At 37.5% G+C, this 21480-nt stretch overlaps 1 protein-coding gene across 1 annotated transcript in view; it reads right to left on the bottom strand.

The window, feature by feature from the left end:
- Window positions 1–21480, bottom strand: part of LOC127453247 (thrombospondin type-1 domain-containing protein 7A-like) — a 173482-nt gene that overhangs the window by 74702 nt on the left and 77300 nt on the right. The window contains exons 4-8 of the mRNA XM_051719495.1: window positions 17372–17553; window positions 10306–10374; window positions 4803–4958; window positions 4480–4683; window positions 131–325 (exon numbers count right to left, since the gene is read on the bottom strand). Of these exons, the coding sequence (XP_051575455.1) occupies window positions 131–325; window positions 4480–4683; window positions 4803–4958; window positions 10306–10374; window positions 17372–17553 (806 nt within the window). The remainder of the gene's footprint in view (window positions 1–130; window positions 326–4479; window positions 4684–4802; window positions 4959–10305; window positions 10375–17371; window positions 17554–21480) is intronic.

Raw genomic sequence — 21480 nt, forward strand, 5'->3', positions numbered from 1 at the left:
GGCTTATTGGCCACACTGCTCTCTGGATATCGGCATCGGTCATTAAAAAACCCATATCGGTGGATCACTAAATAAAAATAAAAAATGAGTTTAAAAACAAAAATAAGTGTCTATGTAATATTCTCTTTACCTTCTCCTGCATTGTAAGCCAGTATGGCTCGGGTTCTCATCTGTTTGCCCTCGGCAGTTTTGCTGGAGCAGGTTTGGGAGCAGGTGGACCATGCGGTCCAGAGGCTGAGGGCACAGTCTTTAGGGCAGGGCACCACACAGGGCACAGGTGCAGGGTACACCACATCAGCACACAGCTCCCTCTCCACTTCTTTACCTAGAATAAAACACAGGTACCAATATTACAACAGCACAAAACATTCTAAACATGACATCTCTTAACGTGACTTCAAACATGTTGTGATACATTATATTTGAGTAGTTGATGCATAATGTTCGAGGACTTTAAAAAAAAAAATACATCAAGATTTTAGGTTAAAATGTACAGTATATGAAAGGATAAGGAAAAGTGTACTGTAACTGGTCACCATTTCTTTTTAAGTTTTTTAGCATTTTATTATCCATTTTCCTTCATTTTAAATGGTGTAACAAATTATTTGTTTTAAACCCCTTGTGATGTCACAAAATCAGAGAAGAGGGTGTTTTTGTAGAGAACAAGGTGTTTCTGCAGCTTGGTTTCAATAAATGCCTTTTATGCATTGAGGAAGAAGTTTTGAGTTCTGAAACTTACAGTATGTTTTAGGGACAGTCGAGTGTTTACCACTGTGAAACATCACCATTTCTTCTAATAACACTTATTAAACATTTGGGCACTGTTATTATTACAAGTTTGTTAAGTTTAGAAAGTGGAATTTTCCCCCATTAATCCATTATGTTGGTTTTTAGCTGAACAATTGTCTGGGGTCTTCGTTGCCGTATGGTGTGCTTCATAATGCGCCACACATTCTCAATTGGAGACAAGTCAGGACTGCAGGCAGGCCAATCTAGCACCCACATGCTCTGTTTACACAGCCATGCACCTGAAATCTGGGCAGTATGGGCAGTATTTAAGTTCTCCTGCTGGAAAATGCAGGGACATTCCTGGAAAAGATGGTGCTGGGTGGCAGTAAATGTTGCTCCAGAATTTTTACATAACTGTCTGCATTCACGGTGTTTTCACAGATGTGTGCATTACCCATGCCATGGGAACTGACAAACCCCTGGCAAGTACAGACACTGGCTTTTGGACCTGACGCTAACAACAGCTTGGATGGCCCTTTTCCTCTTTGGCTTTGTTTTTCCAAAACTTTTTGAAACATGGACTCTTCAGACCAAAAAACACAGTTCCACTGTTCTACTTTCCATTTAAGATGAGACCAAGCCCAGAGAAGTCGGCAGCTCTTCTGGACAGTGTTGATGTAGGGCTTCTGCTTTGCATAGTAAAGTCTTAACTTGCATCTGTAGATGCAGTGGCGAGTGTTGTTGACTAACAAAGGTTTACTAAAGTTATCCCAAGCCCATGTTCATGATATCTATTACAGATGAATGATGTTTTTTAAGACAGTGATGTCTGAGGGATCAGAGATCACGCGCATTCAGAAATGGTTTTCGTCATGCCCTTAACGCACTGAGATTTGACAAGATTCCTTGAATCTTTTAACTATATTGTGCACTGTTGAGGGTGAAATGCCCAAAATCCTTCCAAATTGTCTTTGGGGAACATTGTTCTCAAAGTGCTGGATTATTTTCTGAAGCATCTGCTGGCAAATTGACAAGTCTTGAATGATCCTTGCTCTTGAAGGACTAGGCTGTTTTTGGAGGCTCCTTATACAGTATGCAGTATTATGACACAATTGCCTCTCCTGTTTCACATCGCCTTGTTATTTCAACTCGTCAAATTGTTATTAGTCTTAAATTGCCCGTCTCAATTTTTTTGAGCGTGTCGCAATCATCTGATTTGAAATCACTGTACATTTTCAAAAAAACTATGAAATTCACAAGGTTAAACATCATATAATGTGTAGTTGTAATGCTTTCAATATAGCAAAGGGTGAATATAATTTACAAATCACTCCTTTTTGTTTTTATTAGCATTTTTCATACTGTCCCAACTTTTTCAGAATTGGGGTTGTATAAATACAGACTGGAGTATCCCAGGTGGTCTTGACCAATTTCCACGTACACATTCATATTGTATGCAATTGTACAAGCTGATGTGAGTGGATTCAAGTTCTCATGTAAAGCACACACGGTAAATGGGTGAATCTTGTGGAACCTCTCGAGAATATGTTCGGGCCACAATTCTAAAAGAAATGAAAAGATCAATCAAAATAAAGATGTAGTTATATTTTGCATAAAAACAATTGATTGCACATTTTTAAGACCACTAAAATGTTATGCATTGAGACATTATTTTTCTTTAAATTAAGCACATTTTCCAACCCAATTACTGTAATGAAAAAACTCATTACTGTCATTAAAACAATATAATGTATTATTTTAATTCTGTAAACTATTTATACATCATAATAGTATTTGTTGTACTGCCTTTCATTGATGATTATTGAAATAAAAAAATTATTGCATGTTTACAGTAATGAGAATACAATGAGAATCACCATGAGAATACTGAATTACCATAAATAAATTAATAAATAAGTCAAATGGCCAGATGCACTAAGGTTATGAGAATCTGTGAGGATAATGTGCTTAATCGTCATTAAAATAATTTTACAATGCAAAAATCCTGTTAGTTGTAAAACAGGCTTAATTTTCTTTTTGCAAAATATAATTTCTTTTTTTATTTCTTTTGATTTTGGGGTAAAATATGACTGGACATGTTTTTGTGAAATGCAGTCGGCACTCTGAATGTCTGCTGTTTCTAAACTGTACAATCCTAAAATAACAGCAATCAAACTAATTCTAAAGGACAAGCAAAAACAAAACATGCAAATTTTGTCAGCTTGTATTCGGCACCATTTGGCACCAAGCACGGGCATTCTCAAGGGTTCTGAGAAAAGGTCTAGCATCATTTGTTTGCAGATGCCACTGGGTTTGATATTATGTAGCCTATCTGATGCAATGACATTCAGACATTTTAAAGTGTCCAAATACTTTTTGAGCCCACTGTATATGTGCAGTGCCCTGAAATGTGGTACAGGAAACGCTGACATAAGGGCACCTTGTCACAACATGCTGGTGTTTAAGAGGTGGAGAACTGACGACTTGGGATCTAATGATTATCTTTAGCCGGTCTGATAAATGAGTGTCTTTTTAGCCATCGTCCAGAGGAGAAGATCACTATTAGGATCATGTTTACACTCCTGCAATCTGAAGCATTAACAGCATAAAGAGCTCCAGCCAAGAAGGAAAATGTTCTGGACACAGCACACCATCAGAGAGGCGAGATATGACTGCCTTATTCCAGGATACTAGAGCTAATTACCAGATTCAAAATCAATCCGACTTTTTAAAGGCATCCACTACAGAAGCTGTCAGAATGTAAGTGAGAATCTACTGGGCTGCTTTTTCAGTATAGGTACTTGGCAAGCTTTATGGAAGAAATTATTTTTGCTTTTTTGGAACAAGACATTTCCATTCGCTTGCGCTGCGTCTAGTCTAGAGCACGTTTGGTCTGAATGGCTGTTAAGAATGACAGTCAAAACAGAGACAGCAAATGCATTAACTGGATTGATGAGGAGACAACATATATGTAATATGTTTCTTATAATGTGCCAACATTTCCACAGAAGGACAAACAGTTATTAAAACAGGTTGCAAGCTCAGGGTATCTGCAGGTTCGAAGGAATGAAATGTAAGACTTTTTAAGGCCAACTTTAAGAAAAATTAAATTAATTAGGCTGCTTGAATGTATCTGGGCATGTTTTTTTTTTGTTTTTATATATATATATATATATATATATATATATATATATATATATATATATATATTATATTATTGTGCATTTATGTGTTAATACAACACTAAAACTCTGAATGAAATCATTAAGAATGCATGTAGCCTAAAGTATGTAGCCTATATTGTGACCCATCTCTTTTGTCACTTGCTTTCTAGCAAGACATGACGCATTAGACCAATGCTTTGGCAAGGTCACCGTTTATGTCAAACACGAAAGTGTTGGCAAAAACCATGCAAAAAATAAACTTTTATTGGATTACGTTGTTGAAAAATTATTCCGAGGGCTCTCTTTTAGTTCATTAAAAAAATTCATTTCTGTGTGCAGTACTTGCCAATCTATGTTGTTAACCTCATAAATATGCAAATAAAAACAAAAATTTAACACAGAGTTTGCAAATGTTCACTTATAACCCAGGGTTAATATTTACCCAGGATAGAGCCTGAGCAGTGTAAGACAACATAGCCCAGGACATTTACCCAAGATTAAGAAGTACACCGGGTTAATTTCAGGTCTGAAAAGGCCATTAGTAAACCTGACTGTTTCTTTCATAAAATACAACAGCGTTTATTACCTTCACTGTTGACGCAGCGGACCTTCGGATTTTGAGTCCCCTCTCCGCAGTCCATGTCGTCATCAGGAATACACTCCTCTAGCTTGAGCAGCTGCCAGTTAAAACAGCTAGGATCATCGCACGGGACGGCCTCCACCAGGTGAGGACAGTTTCCCTCGCCACCCGTGGGGTAATTAGTAATTTTACGTCGTCTGAACTTGAAACCTGCAAATAAACAACAAAATTATTATTTAAGTGCTCTTTACATCTGTGAAATACTGAAGCTCTGTTTTTGGCAGTTCAGACCTACTCTTTGTTTAGTGAACACATTGTTGAATACATACCTTTCTTCACGACACGTTCATCGCAGTTTTCAAAAGTGCAGGGCCCCCAGGCGCCCCACGGGGACAGTTCACACTCCATAGGGCACGGGATCTGGCACAGCTGCGTCGTACTTGGAGAAGATCCCGTGCAAAGCCGATTGTCCACAGGTTGCGATGCTGTAAAGCAAACACATGCATTAAAACTGCAACAAGACAACCACACATGACGTAAAATTAGGTTTATGCAACTTTAGAAGACAACAAATGGGAGCATTAAATACACCCTGAAGAATCTGTATCCCGTGTATCTGCAATGCTGTTTCCTGTTGCATAATAGCAGACAAAAAGCAGAAGAAAACCACAGGTGAAGCCATGCACACTGCACAGGCCCACATGGAATCTGAGACTGTGTGTTTATTTAAGTTTGTATGTCAACATTTCTGGTCTTATTGTAAATGGTTCATCAGCTCATGTTATTATAAAAAATATTATTATATATTTTGATTAACTTAGCAAAATATAAAACATTTAAAATATTGTAATAAATATCATAAATTGTAAATATTGATAATTTATTGTAACCAAAAGCCAAAAGCTATTTAGGTATTATTATTATTATTTTTTAATGTAATTATTATTATTGTTTTTATTGTTTTATTTTTTTTTTTGCAAACTCGCATTCATTATAGCTCTGTTCTGGTATGTAACGCCCACTTTTCACAATCCAATCAATTCCACATGAATAAAGTCCTGCCCAACTTCTTTTTTTTCTTGCTGAAATCTGTTTCTAGAGCTGTTTGATTTCAGAAACTGTAGAACGAACTGAAATTCATGAACTCTGAAATCTGGTTTCAGAGTCGATTCCAGACTAATTTTCTTGATTCGCAAGAAAAACTGGGAGGTGAAGTTAAATCAGCGCAATATAAAGCTTTCTTTACACTATTTATGATAGTATGAATGCCAGAATATATAATTTTTTTTCATTGATAAGTCTATTCTAAAAATAAATATGGAAGTTTCTATTTTATGACAATTTTCTGTACGAAATTTGGCATTTTACTTAAAGGTAAAATACCATCTGACAGGCTACAAAAGAGTCATGTTTATCCATTTTGTCTTTTTAAAATCTGTATTTTGAATTAGTGCTGTTAAGGCTTCTAGAATATGTAGAAGTTTAGTGATTGAGGAAATAAACACAGTCTGAAGAGTCGATTCCCCTGAGCAAAGTCTGACTCTCAAATCCCAATGCCTCGGAAATGAAGAATAATTTCTTTCTGGAATCGACTCCTAGCCATTACTGTTTCATTTAAGTTGCATTGTGCACTGAAAAAAAAAAAAAAAGAAAAAACCTTGTTGTTTCAACTTAAAAAAGTGTTTGTGCTGCCTTAAAATTTTAAGTTGTGTTAACACAAGAGGGAAAGTAGTGATGGGCGCATTCGAAATACTGCCTTATAAAGCTTCGGAACCTATACGAATAATTTGTTTCGAACCAATTCTTTGAAGTGGAAATCAAACTAGCCAAGTGATGTGATTTTAGCAAATGAGGCTTTGTTACGTAATACTGTTTCGAAATGTTTTGCAGTTGGACGCAAGGGGGCATTGATCCCACAGTCAAACCCAGAATCAGAGTTTAAAGGCAGTACTCTCAGCTATGTTTAACCAAAAGTCATGGGTGAACTAAGATTAGAGGTTGCTTTTTCCAGGGAACTATAAAAGACAAACTCAAACTCCACGTCAACCGTGGTGCATTAATGTTTAAAACAGGATTTCACTGTGTGAGGAGACTACCACGTCAAACTGACAGGTGACATGACTGCTGCTTTAGCATCAAATAGTGCTAAATTCATCTCGTAGAGGACTGACATACTGACATGTGGTGTGAGTTCTGCTCTCTGGAGATTTCTACAACTAACGGCTCCCCACATGCACAGATTCAGAACTAAAATGCACTTTGGTCCCAGTAGACTGACTGTGCTGCAGACGTTCAAGGAAGTAATTGATGGAAAATTGCTCTCGAAGGGACAACAGGCATTGAGAATGACAGTTCACCACATACTGTAACTGTTCCAACAATGCATGTTCCTTAAATTAATGGAGAGGCAGATTTCAGTGTAATGGACTATCATGTGAGTTAATATCACACTGCACAGGTTGACCTTGTTTACGTGCCAGATGGTCTAGACCTAATGTACAAACTTTCTGTCTAATCAAAGTCTGCGGTCTGCACCTGCTCTGACAAACCCAAGTGGACAGGCGTTTCTCCAATCTGTGTATGAGAATAATGTGGTACTTTACAGCTGTTGCAAAGAAGATTAAAAAAACAACAACGGTGGTCTTGACGTTTATTGATATATTTGTAGCACTACTCACGAGTATTAACAGCATGAGTTTTTTTGTCTGTTAACTTTGAGGCAATATATATGCTAGTATATTTCTAAAAGCTGGCAAAATAAAATTTTAGTATATACTGTAAATACATATGTTTCTTCAACTTTGGGCACTTTTAGCACTGAGGACTTCTAGAAAGTATTTCACAGTTTCTCTCTCTCTCGTTAAATTACTTTCATGAGGAATTTCCACCACAATTAAAATTCTGTATTGTGTTTAATAGGATTATAAGGTGAAATGAAATGCTTTATATACAGTTGTGCTCAAAATTTTGCATACCCTTGGAGAATTGGTAATATATGTACCATTTTTAAAGAAAACATGAGTGAGCAGACAAACACATTTCTTTTATTTCTTATGGGATTCATATTCAACTGTAGGTTATAACAGAATGGCACAATCATAAAACAAAACATGGCAACAAAGAAAAAAATGAAATGACCCCTGTTCAAAAGTCTGCATACCCTTAGTTCTTAATACTGTGTATTGCCCCCTCTAGCATCAATGACAGCGTGCAGTCTTTTGTAATAGTTGTCTATGAGGCCCCAAATTCTTGCAGGTGGTATAGCTGCCCATTCGTCTTGGCAAAATGCCTCCAGGTCATGCAAAGTCTTTGGTCGTCTTGCACGAACCGCACGTTTGAGATCTCCCCAGAGTGGCTCGATGATATTAAGGTCAGGAGACTGGGATGGCCACTCCAGAACCTCCAGAAACAAGATTCCCCGTGCCTTTAGAGCTCACACACCCCCAAAACATCAGTGAACCACCACCATGCTTCACAGTGGGGATGGTATACTTTTCACTATAGGCCTTGTTGACCCCTCTCCAAACATAACACTTATGGTTGTGACCATAAATCTCTATTTTGGTCTCGTCACTCCAAATTACAGTGTGCCAGAAGCTGTGAGGCATGTCAAGGTGTATTCAGGCATATTGTAACCGATATAATCTGCATATTCTGGCAACTCGACCATACAGCTCATTTTGGTTCAAGTATCGTCGTATTGTGCTTTTTGAAACAACCACACCATCTTTTTCCAGAGCAGCCTGTATTTCTCCTGAGGTTACCTGTGGGTTTTTCTTTGTATCCTGAACAATTCTTCTGACAGTTGTGGCTGAAATCTTTCTTGGTCTACCTGACCTTGGCTTGGTATCAAGAGATTCCTGAATTTTCTACTTCTTAATAAGTGATTGAACAGTACTGACTGGCATTTTCAAGGCTTTGGATATCTTTTTATATCTTTTTCCATCTTTATAAAGTTCCATTACCTTGTTACGCAGGTCTTTTGACAGTCCTTTTCTGCTCCCCATGGCTCAGTATCTAGCCTACTCAGTGCATCCACGTGAGAGCTAACAAACTCATTGACTATTTATACATAGACACTAATTGCAATTTAAAAAGCCACAGGTGTGGGAAATTAATCTTTAATTGCCATTTAAACCTGTGTGTGTTACTTTGTTTGTCTGTAACAAGGCCAAACATTCAGGGGTATGTAAACTTTTGATCAGGGCCATTTGGGTGATTTCTGTTATCATTATGATTTAAAATGGAGCCAAACAACTATGTGACAATAAATGGCTTCATATGATCACTATCCTTAAATAAAAGACATGCATTTTTGCATGATCAGTCATATTTTCAAAATCAATGCCAAATTTCACAATTTCTGCCAGGGTATGCAAACTTTTGAGCACAACTGTATATATATATATATATATATATATATATATATAATAGACCTTTTTCACAGACTGTGAATCGTAAATCTCGTAATTTTTTTATATTATAAATTTTTTAAATATTGAGTGTAAATTTATAACATTATACTTTGTATTATATTACCCTTGAATTAGTTAAAAAAAAAAAAATGAATTACCACAGCTGCGAGGGGGTTTCTATTATAGCTGCTGATAGAGTGACAGAGTGACAGTAAATTTGTCTTGATCCACCGCTCTCTATTTTTTAACTCCTCTGGAAAGTCATTCAAATGTAATAGTGGATTTTTTCTTTTGGTCTTGGAGCAAATGGGCAAGTGAAAATAATATTTGCTGTGATCTCCCATTCACTTCCATTCACTGCTGTCGAAGTTTACCCTGCAAACATTTACTTCCGCATTCCAAAACACGGAGTGTGAAAAAGGTCTATGACTACTTGTCTTGCTAAGGCAAATTTCATAGCTAAAATGTTCCATAAAATACACACAGAATTAAATAATGTTTTTTTTTTTTGTTTTGCATATTTTAGCAAAATTAGAGTTTAAATGGAAATTAGGCTCAATAAAAATATTCTGCTCACAAGAGACATTTACCTTACATTTCCTTTGCACAAATTCATTGACAAATATATTCAAAATGCTTCTCCAGATCTTTTAAAGCAGTGTGTAGAGTAGGAGCAGTCAGAGGGACTGTCATTGCTAATCAAGCTGTGTCAGTCATCTGGTGCCCAAAGGAGAGTGTTTCCTAAAGCAGTTGCATCAGTATGTACAGTTGTAATGAGCTCTCTATATACACAAAGAGTTCCAAAAATACAGATTTATTTATTTACAAAACAAACAAAATATGCAAACACGCCTCAAAGATTTGAACATACAAAAACATAATTTAAGCAACAACAAATTAAAGAAAAGTAAAGGAATATTCAATTTTTTTCAACCTAGTGTCTATGTATTGCAACTGTGGCATGCGTTTGATTCTCAGTCAATAATTTTGACTCGTAATGTTTAAAGGTGAAGTAAAAAATTAGCAAATTTTTTCAATGTTATAATTCTCTCTCATACCCAAGGTAAATCTTCCCCGAAAAGTGTAAACGCATTGCTCTGTTTGTTTGAGCATCCCAACCAGCCCAAAACAGCAACATTGGTTCAACCAGTGGTGCGAGTTTGGGGTGAGATCAATAGAAGATGAGCCAATTTTTATGTAAACCTGTTTGAAAGTAGTTATTATTTTTGCATTTCTTTTTGGTGACGCTAGTGGAGCAGAAATCTTTAAGTGTTTGTCACTTTAGAAATACACAGGCAAACACCTTTCACCTTTTCCTCAGAATTGACAGGATGTCACTCATGCTGTACATTGACTTTAGGTTGAGAATAACCCAGAATATTCCTTTAAAGGTTATAGGAGGGGTTTTAAATCTTACCTGAGATCTCAAAGCTGACAGAGAGGAGAGGAGGGACACTAGGCATCTGGCCATTTAGAGACTGGTCCTCTACAAGACACACAAACACCAAACTCTGGCAAACTACTGCTAGTAAACACCATTAGTTCACTACCAGAGAAGATATGTACTATCACTACGGACATTATACTGTGACTCTTTACAGAACACTTGAACTCAAAAGGGATAATGTGAGGTATAAGCTGGTTAGTGTTTACTTGTGCAAAAATCTCAGAGAGACAAAGGGCAGAGGATTCCAAAAGTCTTAAAAATAAAGTTTTTTCAGTGGTTCTTTTAAGTAACAAACTTTTTTGCTGTATAGGGTTCTTGAGTTGGCTATATTGTTCTTTGGAGATTCAAAAAGTAAAAAAAAAAAAATTGTGTATTCATGTGTATTTTGTTGATTCATGTCTTTTATTTTGAAAAGTTTAGTTCCTGTTCCCTTGTCATGTGATTTCATGTTTTCCCTCCATGTTTATGTGTCATGTTTTCATTGGTTTATTGGTTAATTGTCTTGTTAGCTTGTTATCAGTTCTGTCTGTTCATTGGTTCTTGTTCTCCCATGTCTTGTATTTAAGCCCTCATGTTTGCCATTGTCCATTGTCAAGTATTGACTGTGAATGTAACTTTGAATGTAACTTTGAATGTAACTTTGAATGTAACTTTGTTGTCAAAGTCAAGCCTAGTTTATGTCAAGTTCATGTTTTTGTTAGATCACGTTTATGGTTAGGGTTTTTGGATTTCACTTATATAATAAACTGCACTTGGGTTCTCTACACTTCATCATCGTCTTCGTCATTGCCAGTGCCAGCATCATTGCAGAATACTTGACCGATTATGAACCCAGCAGTTAAGCTCATACGGCTACGTCAGGGGAATCGTCCCCTGGAGGATTATGTTGAGGAATTCTGCAATTTTGGCCAGCCAAGTGAACTTTAATGAGGTCGCCCTCAAAGACATTTTTTGCTTTGGTCTGAGTGAGCCGATCTCCTCCTTGATGCCTGGCGGTCGCAGTTCCCTCAGCCTGGCTCAATATATCGACCTCGCCCTACAGATCATTGGTTCCACGTTCACTGTGGGGTAGGCGGATGCCGAGCCAGAATTCCACGACATGGCCGCCGCTGAGCCAGAGTTCCACGACATGGCCGCCGCCGAGCCAGAGTTCCATGACATGGTCGCTGAGCTAGCGCCATCTTTTGCTCCATGCCACATCACAGCAATGCCTCAGCCTGCTCCATGCCACGTCACAGTCACACCTGAGCAGTTGAACCTGGAGATGGTTCCCACCCTTATACCCACCCTTAGTTCTCCTGAACAGGCAAGGGGAACTTTCGGCCCTCCGACCCCTCCTGGACCCTCCGAGCCCTGGACTTCGCCTTGACCTGTTGGTCCCTCGACATTGCCTCAGCTCGGCATTCCCTCGGCTCCACTACGGTCCTTCAGCCTCTGGCTCCTCCTTGGTCTGTCAGTCACCTGGCTCCGCTTTGGCTCTCCGATCCTCTGGCTGCACCTCGTCCCTTTGATCTGTCAGCTCCACCAGGGACCTCCTTCCCTATGGCTCTACCTTGGTCCTCAGTCCCACCGGCTCCACCTCAGTCTTCCGATTCCCCCAGCTCTGCCTTGCTCCTCCGAGCCTCCAGCACCGCCTTGGTCCTCCCTGCCATCGGCTCCACCCTGGCCATTCGAGTCTTCGGCTACTCTCCGGGCACCAAGATCCATGGCTTCACCCCTCGAGTCTCTCACGGCTTCGCCTTCCATGGCTCCGCCCCTCGAGCCTCTCATGGCTCCACCCCCCACGGACTCTGCCCTGGTCCCATGCCCCTCGCCCTTTCTCGCCACGCCTAAGACCACCCCCCCCCAGCTCCCTACAGAACTTTGAATTTATGTAATGTTTTACATGTTTTGTTTATGTGTTGGGGCGTCAGGAGCCGCCCCTTAGTGGGGGGGATGTGTCATGTGTATTTTGTTGATTCATGTCTTATTTTGAAAAGTTTAGTTCCTGTTCCCTTGTCATGTGATTTCATGATTTCCCTCCATGTTCATGTGTCATGTTTTCAATGGTTTATTGGTTATTTGTCTTATTAGCTTGTTATCAGTTCTGTCTGTTCATTGGTTCTTGTTCTCCCATGTCTTGTGTTTAAGCCCTCATGTTTGCCATTGTCCATTGTCAAGTACTGAATGTGAATGTAAATGTAAATTTGTTGTCAAGCCATAGTCAAGTCTAGTTTATGTCAAGTTCAGGTTTTTGTTAGATCACGTTTATGGTTAGGGTTTTTGGATTTCACTTATATAATAAACTGCACTTGGGTTCTCTACACTTCGTCTTCATCATTGCCAGTGCCAGCATTGTTACAGTATCAGTTTAGGTATCATCCTTTAACAGATGAACTGTGAATCCCTGCAGGGTTTTTTTTTAAGCACCACTACACTGATATTTTCTAAAGACCTAAACATGTTCTCTTATAACTTCATATGGAATGTAAAAAATTATATCCTTCAGTATCATACAGAATTTAAAAATTTTCTCCTTAGGCATCATGTGGAATTAAAAGGTTCCATGGCATCATATATGTGATGCTCATGTTCTACCCGCTCCGTATGGGATTCGAACCGGTGCCTCCGTCACGGGAGGCGGGTGCGCTAAAAATGAGGCTAAAGGCTACAGCCTCTAACGTCAGTCGCTTGCGCACCTCTTGAGGTCAGGATAGTGAGGTTTATATACATTGCACAGCTATCTATCAGCTGGCCACTGTTACACTCACCCCCCTAAACCTCACTCCCATCCGGGTCACGGCACCATTGTGACGCTCCTGTTCTACCCGCTCCGTACGGGACTTGAACTGCCGTCTCTGGCATGGGAGGCAGGTGCGCTAACAAGGAGGCTAAAGGCTACAGCTTCTAGTATCAGTTGCTAGTGCACCTCTTGAGGTCAGGATAGTGAGGTTTATACAAATTGCACAGCTACCTATCATTTGGCCACCGTTACATATAGATCTTACAACATTTACTCCTGTGGCATCATATAGAGTTTCAGAAAAAGTTCTCCTATTAAATAATATGGAACTTCAAAAGATTCACATGGATCTTAAAACATTTTCTCTTATGGCATCAAAAAAGCTCTCCTAATACATCATATGAAACTTAACAAGGTTCTCCTAAAGCAGTGGTTCCCAAACTGATGGGGAGGCACAGGGAGACGGTGGGATAGAAGGAGAAGTCCATTAAAAAAAAACTAGCTATAATTATTATTATTATTATTAAGCGTAACCTTTGAAGCATGTTTCCAATCCAACTGAGTGTCAGTTGTGCTATTGATTGATATATTTCAGCTGACTGTTGAGTCTGTAGAGCAGTGTTTCCCAACCTTTTTTCTGCCATGGCACAATTTTTACGAATAAAAAAATCAGAGAGTCTATTTGCACCCAGGTGTAAATAGCATCTGCCACACGGCTTGGCTGTTTGCACCCCAATAGTTTGGTGAAACCACAAGAATATACGACAGACCAGACAACAGTTGTCGCTGCAGTGGCGTGGTGTAAAGACGGTGTGAGAATGGGTACTGTTGTCCTAGTGACCGTGGTACCAATCCAGCTTTTGTCCCACTCTTCTTCCCCATCTGATTTCCTGTTTCCACTCTTTATATTTCCTTTAATACTACTTCAAATAATAGATAAAAATGAATATAAATGTTGATTTCATCACAGTGATTTGGTCACGGTAAATGTCGAGGAGTGCAGAGAAGGGTTTGATCCAGAGGGTCTGTCGATCGCACTCGTTCCCGCAGCTCAGCACTGCTTGTGTGTAGATTGCATCACTGTATTACTAATATTGTAGTAACCATGTTTTTTGTCAGAAACCATAGATTTAATGCAATTAACCATGGCGTTAGTACAGTATTATGTTGTTAATATAGTAACCATGGTTCATTTTGTGGTTACTGTACAGTTACAACAAAATACCATTGTGAAACCATGGTTAATGTAGTAAAACCAATGTTATTTTTTCTAAGGTAAGGTTAGGTTTAGGGCTAGAGGTTAATGTAGTGTGTCTGTGGGACTCTGAATAAACACAATAACCACGGTGCAGTGATGCCCATACTGTATGTTAGTACAGTTACACCAGGGTGCAAATAGCATCAGACACTATGTGCACCAGGGTGCAATTAGTATATACCATTATTTGCACCAGGGTTGGGGTGCAAATAATATCTGCCACTATTTTCACTGGGGTGTAAATAGCATGTACCATTATATGCACCAGTGTACAAATAGTATCTGCCATAAAAAAAAAAATCCCATGGCGCAACACTATCCCACCATCCCATATAACCATCGTCAATATTTTTCCTTTTTAAGAACTTGTCCGTGTTTTCTGTCCGTCGTAGTAACGTGTTTACTCGTAATGTTTGAAATTCGGCTATGCAAAGAATGCAAGTCACGTAGGTACGCTGTATAATGAGGTCACAGGTGGCAAAAGCGCTAACTGGATAATGAAAAACAACAAATTTGCTTCTTTTCTAAATTGTAGATTTGTTCTTGTAAATTAATTCTTGCAATTAATATTTATTTATTTATTTATTTTGAGGAATTTTATCATTTTCCACGGCACACTAGTGTGCTGTGAAAGACTGCTGTAGAAGAAAGAGATTTAGTGAAGAGATGGCTGCCATGCCAGTTTGTTTTCTTGTACATTTTAAAGTATTAAATCCACTGTTAAATCCCAGCTTTTGTGAGAACAGGGTTTTTCATTCATTGAAAATTTTGGGGTGGCTGGAGAAGCTAATTTTCATCTGCCAAAGCAAATGATATGATATTCAAATTCATCTTGCTTTTGCCGTTTTATAAGCTCTAAATTTTCTGGAACGTGGATGAGCGCGGGGTGCTTAAAGACTGGTTTAAGCACAGTAAGTGTTTGTTTGAGATTAGGAAACAAGCTGGCCTGGTTTGGTGTCAGATATTCCTATAATCGAAATGATTCCCAAATCATAAAGAGTCTGGTAAAAAGAAAACAATATCTGTTTTGGAGTAGGTAACAAACATTTCCTCCGTAGAAGCACAGTTCCCAAATCAGTAAAGTGGTTTACTCATGCATATTATAACTAGGACTAAGGTGTTAAGTTAATTTGACTTCCCACAGCACCTTGAATTACAAAATTTTTTCGATTAGTAAAGGGAGGTTTGACTGAAAAAGTTTGGGAACCACTGTCCTAAGGGAACCTAATAAAGGTTCTAAGGCATCATTTGGAACTTAAATAGGTTATACGGCATCATTTGAATTTTGAAAAGGTACTATAGTATAATTTGGGACATTAAAGGTTATATGGCATCATATGGAACTTAAAAAGGTTCTATGGTGTCATATGAATCTTCAAACATTTTCTCCTATGGCATCATACAGTATAACTTCAAAAAGGTTCTCCTATGGCATAACATGGAACTTCGAAAGATTCCCTAGAACCTTACTGAAATTAAAAAGGCTCTCCTTGTCCTATGACATCATATCAAATTTAACAAGGTTCTGCTATGGCACCATATGGAACTTAAAAGGTTCTAAGAAATCATTTGGAACTTAACACTAAAACAGGCAAGAGTGGAAAATGATTAGCAAAAAATCATTTCATGTCACTTCTATGGCATTTTATAGAACTTAAAAGATTATTTGGCATCACAAAGAACTAAAAAGAACATTCTATGGCATCATTCGAAACTTCAGAAAGGTTCTATGGCGTCATCTGGAACTTTAAAAGGTTATCCTATGGAATCATATTTAATTTTAAAAAGGTTCTATGGCATCATTTGGAACTTAAAGAGTTCCATGGCATCACATACAACTTAAAAAAGGTTCTATGGTGTCATTTGGAACATAAAGGTTTTTCTATGCCATCATATGGAACTTAAAGATTCACCTGTCGCATCACAGGAACTTCAATGGTTCTATGGTGTCATTTGAAACTTAAAAAGGTTCTCCTATGGCATCATATGGAACTTTAAAAGATTCTCCTACAGCATCAGGCTATAAAATCCTTTTTGGAATCTTTATTTTTAAGAGAGCATGGCAATCTGTGGGAAATAGCTTTATATTACGTGATGCAATGTGCTTTCAGCAGAAAATGTAAATGAGCATCACTTCCAAATAGATTTGATGATGGTTTGAACACATCAAAGAATGTTGAAGTTGAAAATATCCTCCCTGGGTGAAAACATGTCTCTATCAGTGCACTAACGCTCCTGCACATTTCTGCTTTAACTTTCTACAGAGTCTGCGTTCATGTATCTGCTGTCAGCTGGTGCAGATTACCACCAAGTGAAGCAAGACGGTTCCTGCAGCACGCTGATAAGGACACAGATTTCCCTCCATACGCTGCTCCACCAGTGGCCTTTTTTTAATAACGCTTCTTTAACCAGAGCTTTTCATGCACTCAGCACTCATCTGCTATAATGTGGAAGGACATGTGTGTTACGATAACTTTCAATGTGCACACGATACCGTTCTGAACATCAAATGAGGGAGAGAGGAAAAATAAGGTATTTTTCATGAAGATGGGTGGGCTGCTAATAGAGTGATGATGATGATGTGCGTGTGTGTATGTGGAGCATGCAAAGATATGCTGATACAATGTATACAGTTGGGATTTGCATGCATACCTGCATGTGGGTGGCAGACTGAGAAGGCACAGAAAGAGTACGGGAGATAGATTGTATACATGAAGGTGTGGGTGTATGTATGAGTAAGTTCTGTGTACTATTTAACAAAATAACAGTAAATCTCTCTAGCTCCTGGGCTATTATTGTATACTACATCAAAAACCAAAATATTTTTGTAAACTAAAATTAAATTATAAAGGCAAAGTAAATGGTAAAATTGAGTAATATCCTAGACAATGCTGATATTCAGCACAAAAGCAAGATTTCAAGTACAATTTCAAATTACATACATTTTTGACACAATATGGTCTACTATTCAATTTTTCTTTTTTTTTTTTTTTTTTTTAGCCAAATTACAAAGCAAATTACATTGTAACCGTACACTGGAAATATCTCTGCAGTACCTTGTTTGTCTTTGTTGTTGTTGATGTAGTTGAGTAGTTCAGCACTGGCTTGAACGCAGTACACTTTCCTGTTCTGTACACCTCCACCACACAGCCCTGTCTGGTTGCCACGGCGCCGATCCTGTTGACTGAGCAACGCATCGACTCGACACTCGCTCCATTCCGTGGTCCGCCAAGCATAACTAAAATGAACATAAAAATATGCATATAATGTATATTAAAGTTCTGAATCTCTGCTTTGGGTCATCCATACAGTATCTAAAAACACAAATAATAATTTCCAAAGGAATAACAGCAATTTCGATTAGGTCTATTTGTTAATATTATACATGTATATTTAATACAATAAAATAGTATAAGTTTGTACATTGCTCATGGTAAAGTAAGAGCTGGAAAACTTATGTTTGAATGCTACGGAACCATTTTAGAATATCTGTCCCCTTTGACTGTATATACTGTATGCACATTGTTAGTGTACAGTATGAGTATGGAACAATACTAATATGGACAGAATAGCTCAGAACATTTGGCCTTGGGAAATTTTAATAAAGAGTTCATATTAAAACACATCACATGGAGGAGGAGACAGGAAGCAATGGACATTGTTTACATTTTTTTTAAATATTTTTTATTATTATTATTTGGAAATTATTTTTTATTTTATTTTATATTGTTTTGAAATTGTTTTGGAATGTTTTGGTTTGTGAACGGCGCTTGGTCTGTGCTCTGTGCAAGTTTCTCTTGTAAACAATGACGCGCTTCCTGACTCCTCCTCCACGTGACGCATGACCTTACCAACGAGCTTACTTCATCCCTCTTATGAGCGCACATCACAGAGATGTACGGAAGCGAACATTTGTAGTTATAAATTATATAAGTATTGTTTTGTTTCTAAAAATAATCAATCGTCATGTGGATTATTTTGATGCACCCTAAATATGCATTTTGGACCGTCAAAATATGGAGTACATTCACTTGCATTGTTTAAAGGAGGAGGCCTGAAATGAAATCCTAAAAATCTTAAATTCTGTTTTGATGAAGAAAAAAACTCAGATACATCTTGGATGGCCTGAGGGTGAGTAAATTATCAGCAAATTTTCATTTTTGGGTGAACTATTCCTTTAAGTCCTTTTTTTAACCATAAATCTCCACCTTTGACCAGTAGGTGGCAATATGCATGAAAAATGCTAATGGCCAAAAAACAAAAGAAGAGGAATGTGAAAGTGAAAGTGGACTTTTATAGTAAAAAAGGACTTAAATATTGATCTGTTTTTCACCCAAACCTATCATATCGCTTCAGAAGATATGGATTTAATCACTGGAGTTGTATGGATTACTTTTACACTGACTATGTGATTTTTGCAGATTCAAAGGTCTGATCAACATTTACTTGCATTGTATGGACCTACAGAGCTGAGAGCTTATTCTTCTAAAAATCTTCATTTGTGTTCTGCAGAAGAAAGAAAATCATACACATCTGGGATAGCACAAGGGTCAATTAAGAGTAAAATATGAGAGGATTTTTTTTTTATAACTTTTGGGTGAACTATCCCTTTCAGATCTGTTGGAGGAGTCTTTAGAGAAGACACACTGGGGCCTTTTTCTCAGGAGAAATTCTGAAGACTTCAGCATCTCCTTTTTATCTCAATGTAATCTTGCTGCTTTCTAGGAGAAACAAATTAGATTTCAAAGAGATTTTATTTGGGAGTTTTTTTTTTTTTTTCTTTTAGTAATTTAAGCCCCACTTGTGGCACCAAACGGAATTGCAAAAATAACAATTGTATCCAAAAGGGTTTCCCAAATACTTATAGAGGACCAACACTTGTACCAACACTTTTTCCATAAACAGGAAGTCCTGCACCAAAGTCACAACATTGGTTGAGCCAGAAGTTGACACATTGGATTGCACAAACAAACAATATATTTTGAAACCATCACAGTGTCATCGTACAAGTTGGGTATTCATAGCACATTAAACTGGAATAGGAGAAAGCAACTTACTAGGAGAAAGACATCTGACTATTATCTTTGTGCTTTGTAGTACGTGGGCGACTCAAAAAGCTTTGTTTGCCCTATGACGACATGCCAGTATGCACCATCTGTGAGAGAATAAGATCAGAGCAGCTCAACAGAGCTCCTCAGATCACTTCCATTTGTCAGTGCACCTCTCTTGGCTCTGGACTACAGAGCATCTCAATCCGTTTCATTCTGTCTCCATATGCTCTTGTGCTGAGACTGCTGACTCTCTCTGGCATCACCGCTCACGCAGAGCATAGGTCAACTGCCTGCCAGCAGGGCTTCCTGCTCCACACGCTCCTCATTTAAGAGCCAAATGCATTTCAGTTTTCCATGCTGAGAAGTAACTGCTGTTTATTAGTTCTGGTTGCATGTCCTTGCCCATTGAAAAGAAAAATCCCAAATGAGATTCCTTTAACATCTCAACTGTTTCTCCTAGTGATCAATATGTTTAAATGGAGAGCAAATGGAGAATTGTACCCAAGTCTCCTTCTCAGATGTTTCTCCTGAGAAAAAGACCCTTGTAATCTTACGTGTCTCATCTAGAGTTTCAAAAGTGATCTCAACAATGTTTCAAACTGTGCTCAGATTTGCCAAGATACCAAGGTAAGTACATTTTCATGAAGACCAAATGATCTGAACTATGCTATCCAGACTGATTTTTATGTATGCTTTAAACTTTTATTGTATGTCAACAATTGCCTCATTTGTGTTTATTTTTATTTCTTCTAAAACAATTTTAATCTAGTGCAAACCAAAAAAAGTGTCCAATGTCAAGTAATTTGCCTGTTCATTCTGAATACGAAATTGCTGCACAACGGCACACTTTCACGGGCAATGAAAATATTTGAAAATATTTAGAAGAATATCTCAGCTCTGTAGGTCCATACAATGCAAGTGAATGGTGATCAGACCTTTATAGCTCCAAAAATCACATAAAGGAAACATAAAAGTAATTCATATGACTCCAGTATTTAAATCCATATCTTTAGAAGCAATATAATAGGTCTGAGTGAGAAACAGAACAATATTTAAGTCCTTCTTTACTCTAAATATCCACTTTCACTTTTACATCTGAAAGTCACATGTGGTGCCTGTTTAGATTAACTTTCACATCTGAAAGTGAAAGTGGAGATTTAGAGTAAAAAAGACTTAAATATTGACCCACTCCTATTATATTGCTTCTGAAGACATGGATTTAAACACTGGAGTCATATGGATTACTTTTATGTTTCCTTTAGTTGATTTCTGGAGCTACAAAGGTCTGATCACCATTCACTTGCACTGTATGGACCAACAGAGCTGAGATATTCTTCTAAAAATATTTGTTTGTGTACTGCTGAAGAAAAAAAGTCATACACATCTGGGATTACATGAGGGTGAGTAAATGATAAGAGAATATACATTTTGGGGTGAACTATCCCTTTAACAAATCATTAATAAACATATAATGCTTAACAGATCATTAGTTAAAGTATATTTAAATACTTCCAAATGATATTAAACTTTTATCCATATATGGCCTTGCACTTTTTAAAACCTACAAATGATTTTGGCAAATATTATGTAATGATTGACAGTTCATTATTAATCTACATTTGGATGCTTTGAATGTCATTAAACTTTGATTAAAAAATGAACTCGTGCACTTTTTTTATTTTCAAATGTTTTTAAAATTATTTGAATTTTTCACCACTTCACACACTATTCATGTTTACCAATATTCATTAATGTCTAGATAATTAATAAGCCACTTTTTGCCTTTTTTTCTGTTTGTTTGTCATCCTATGTATTTATGCTTTTTTATTTACACATTTTACAAATCATTTAGTAATTATTTGTAAATATTTTTGCAGTACCCAATCTAAAGTAAAAGTATTCCTCCAGCATTATATAATGATTTTCATGATTTATTAAAGTTATTAAAAAGTGGCACCAAAATTTTGTTCAATGAAGATCGCGATTAATAAGAAAATCAGTAATCTTTCACAGTGCTAACGAGTTTGGTTTTGGATTTTTTGTTTTTATAGTTTGTATTTTTTTAATGCCTTGGTAATATAATATAATGTATAGTGATGTAAATATCCATTAAA

Source organism: Myxocyprinus asiaticus, chromosome 15, assembly GCF_019703515.2.
Source record: "Myxocyprinus asiaticus isolate MX2 ecotype Aquarium Trade chromosome 15, UBuf_Myxa_2, whole genome shotgun sequence".
Taxonomy (NCBI): domain Eukaryota; kingdom Metazoa; phylum Chordata; class Actinopteri; order Cypriniformes; family Catostomidae; genus Myxocyprinus; species Myxocyprinus asiaticus.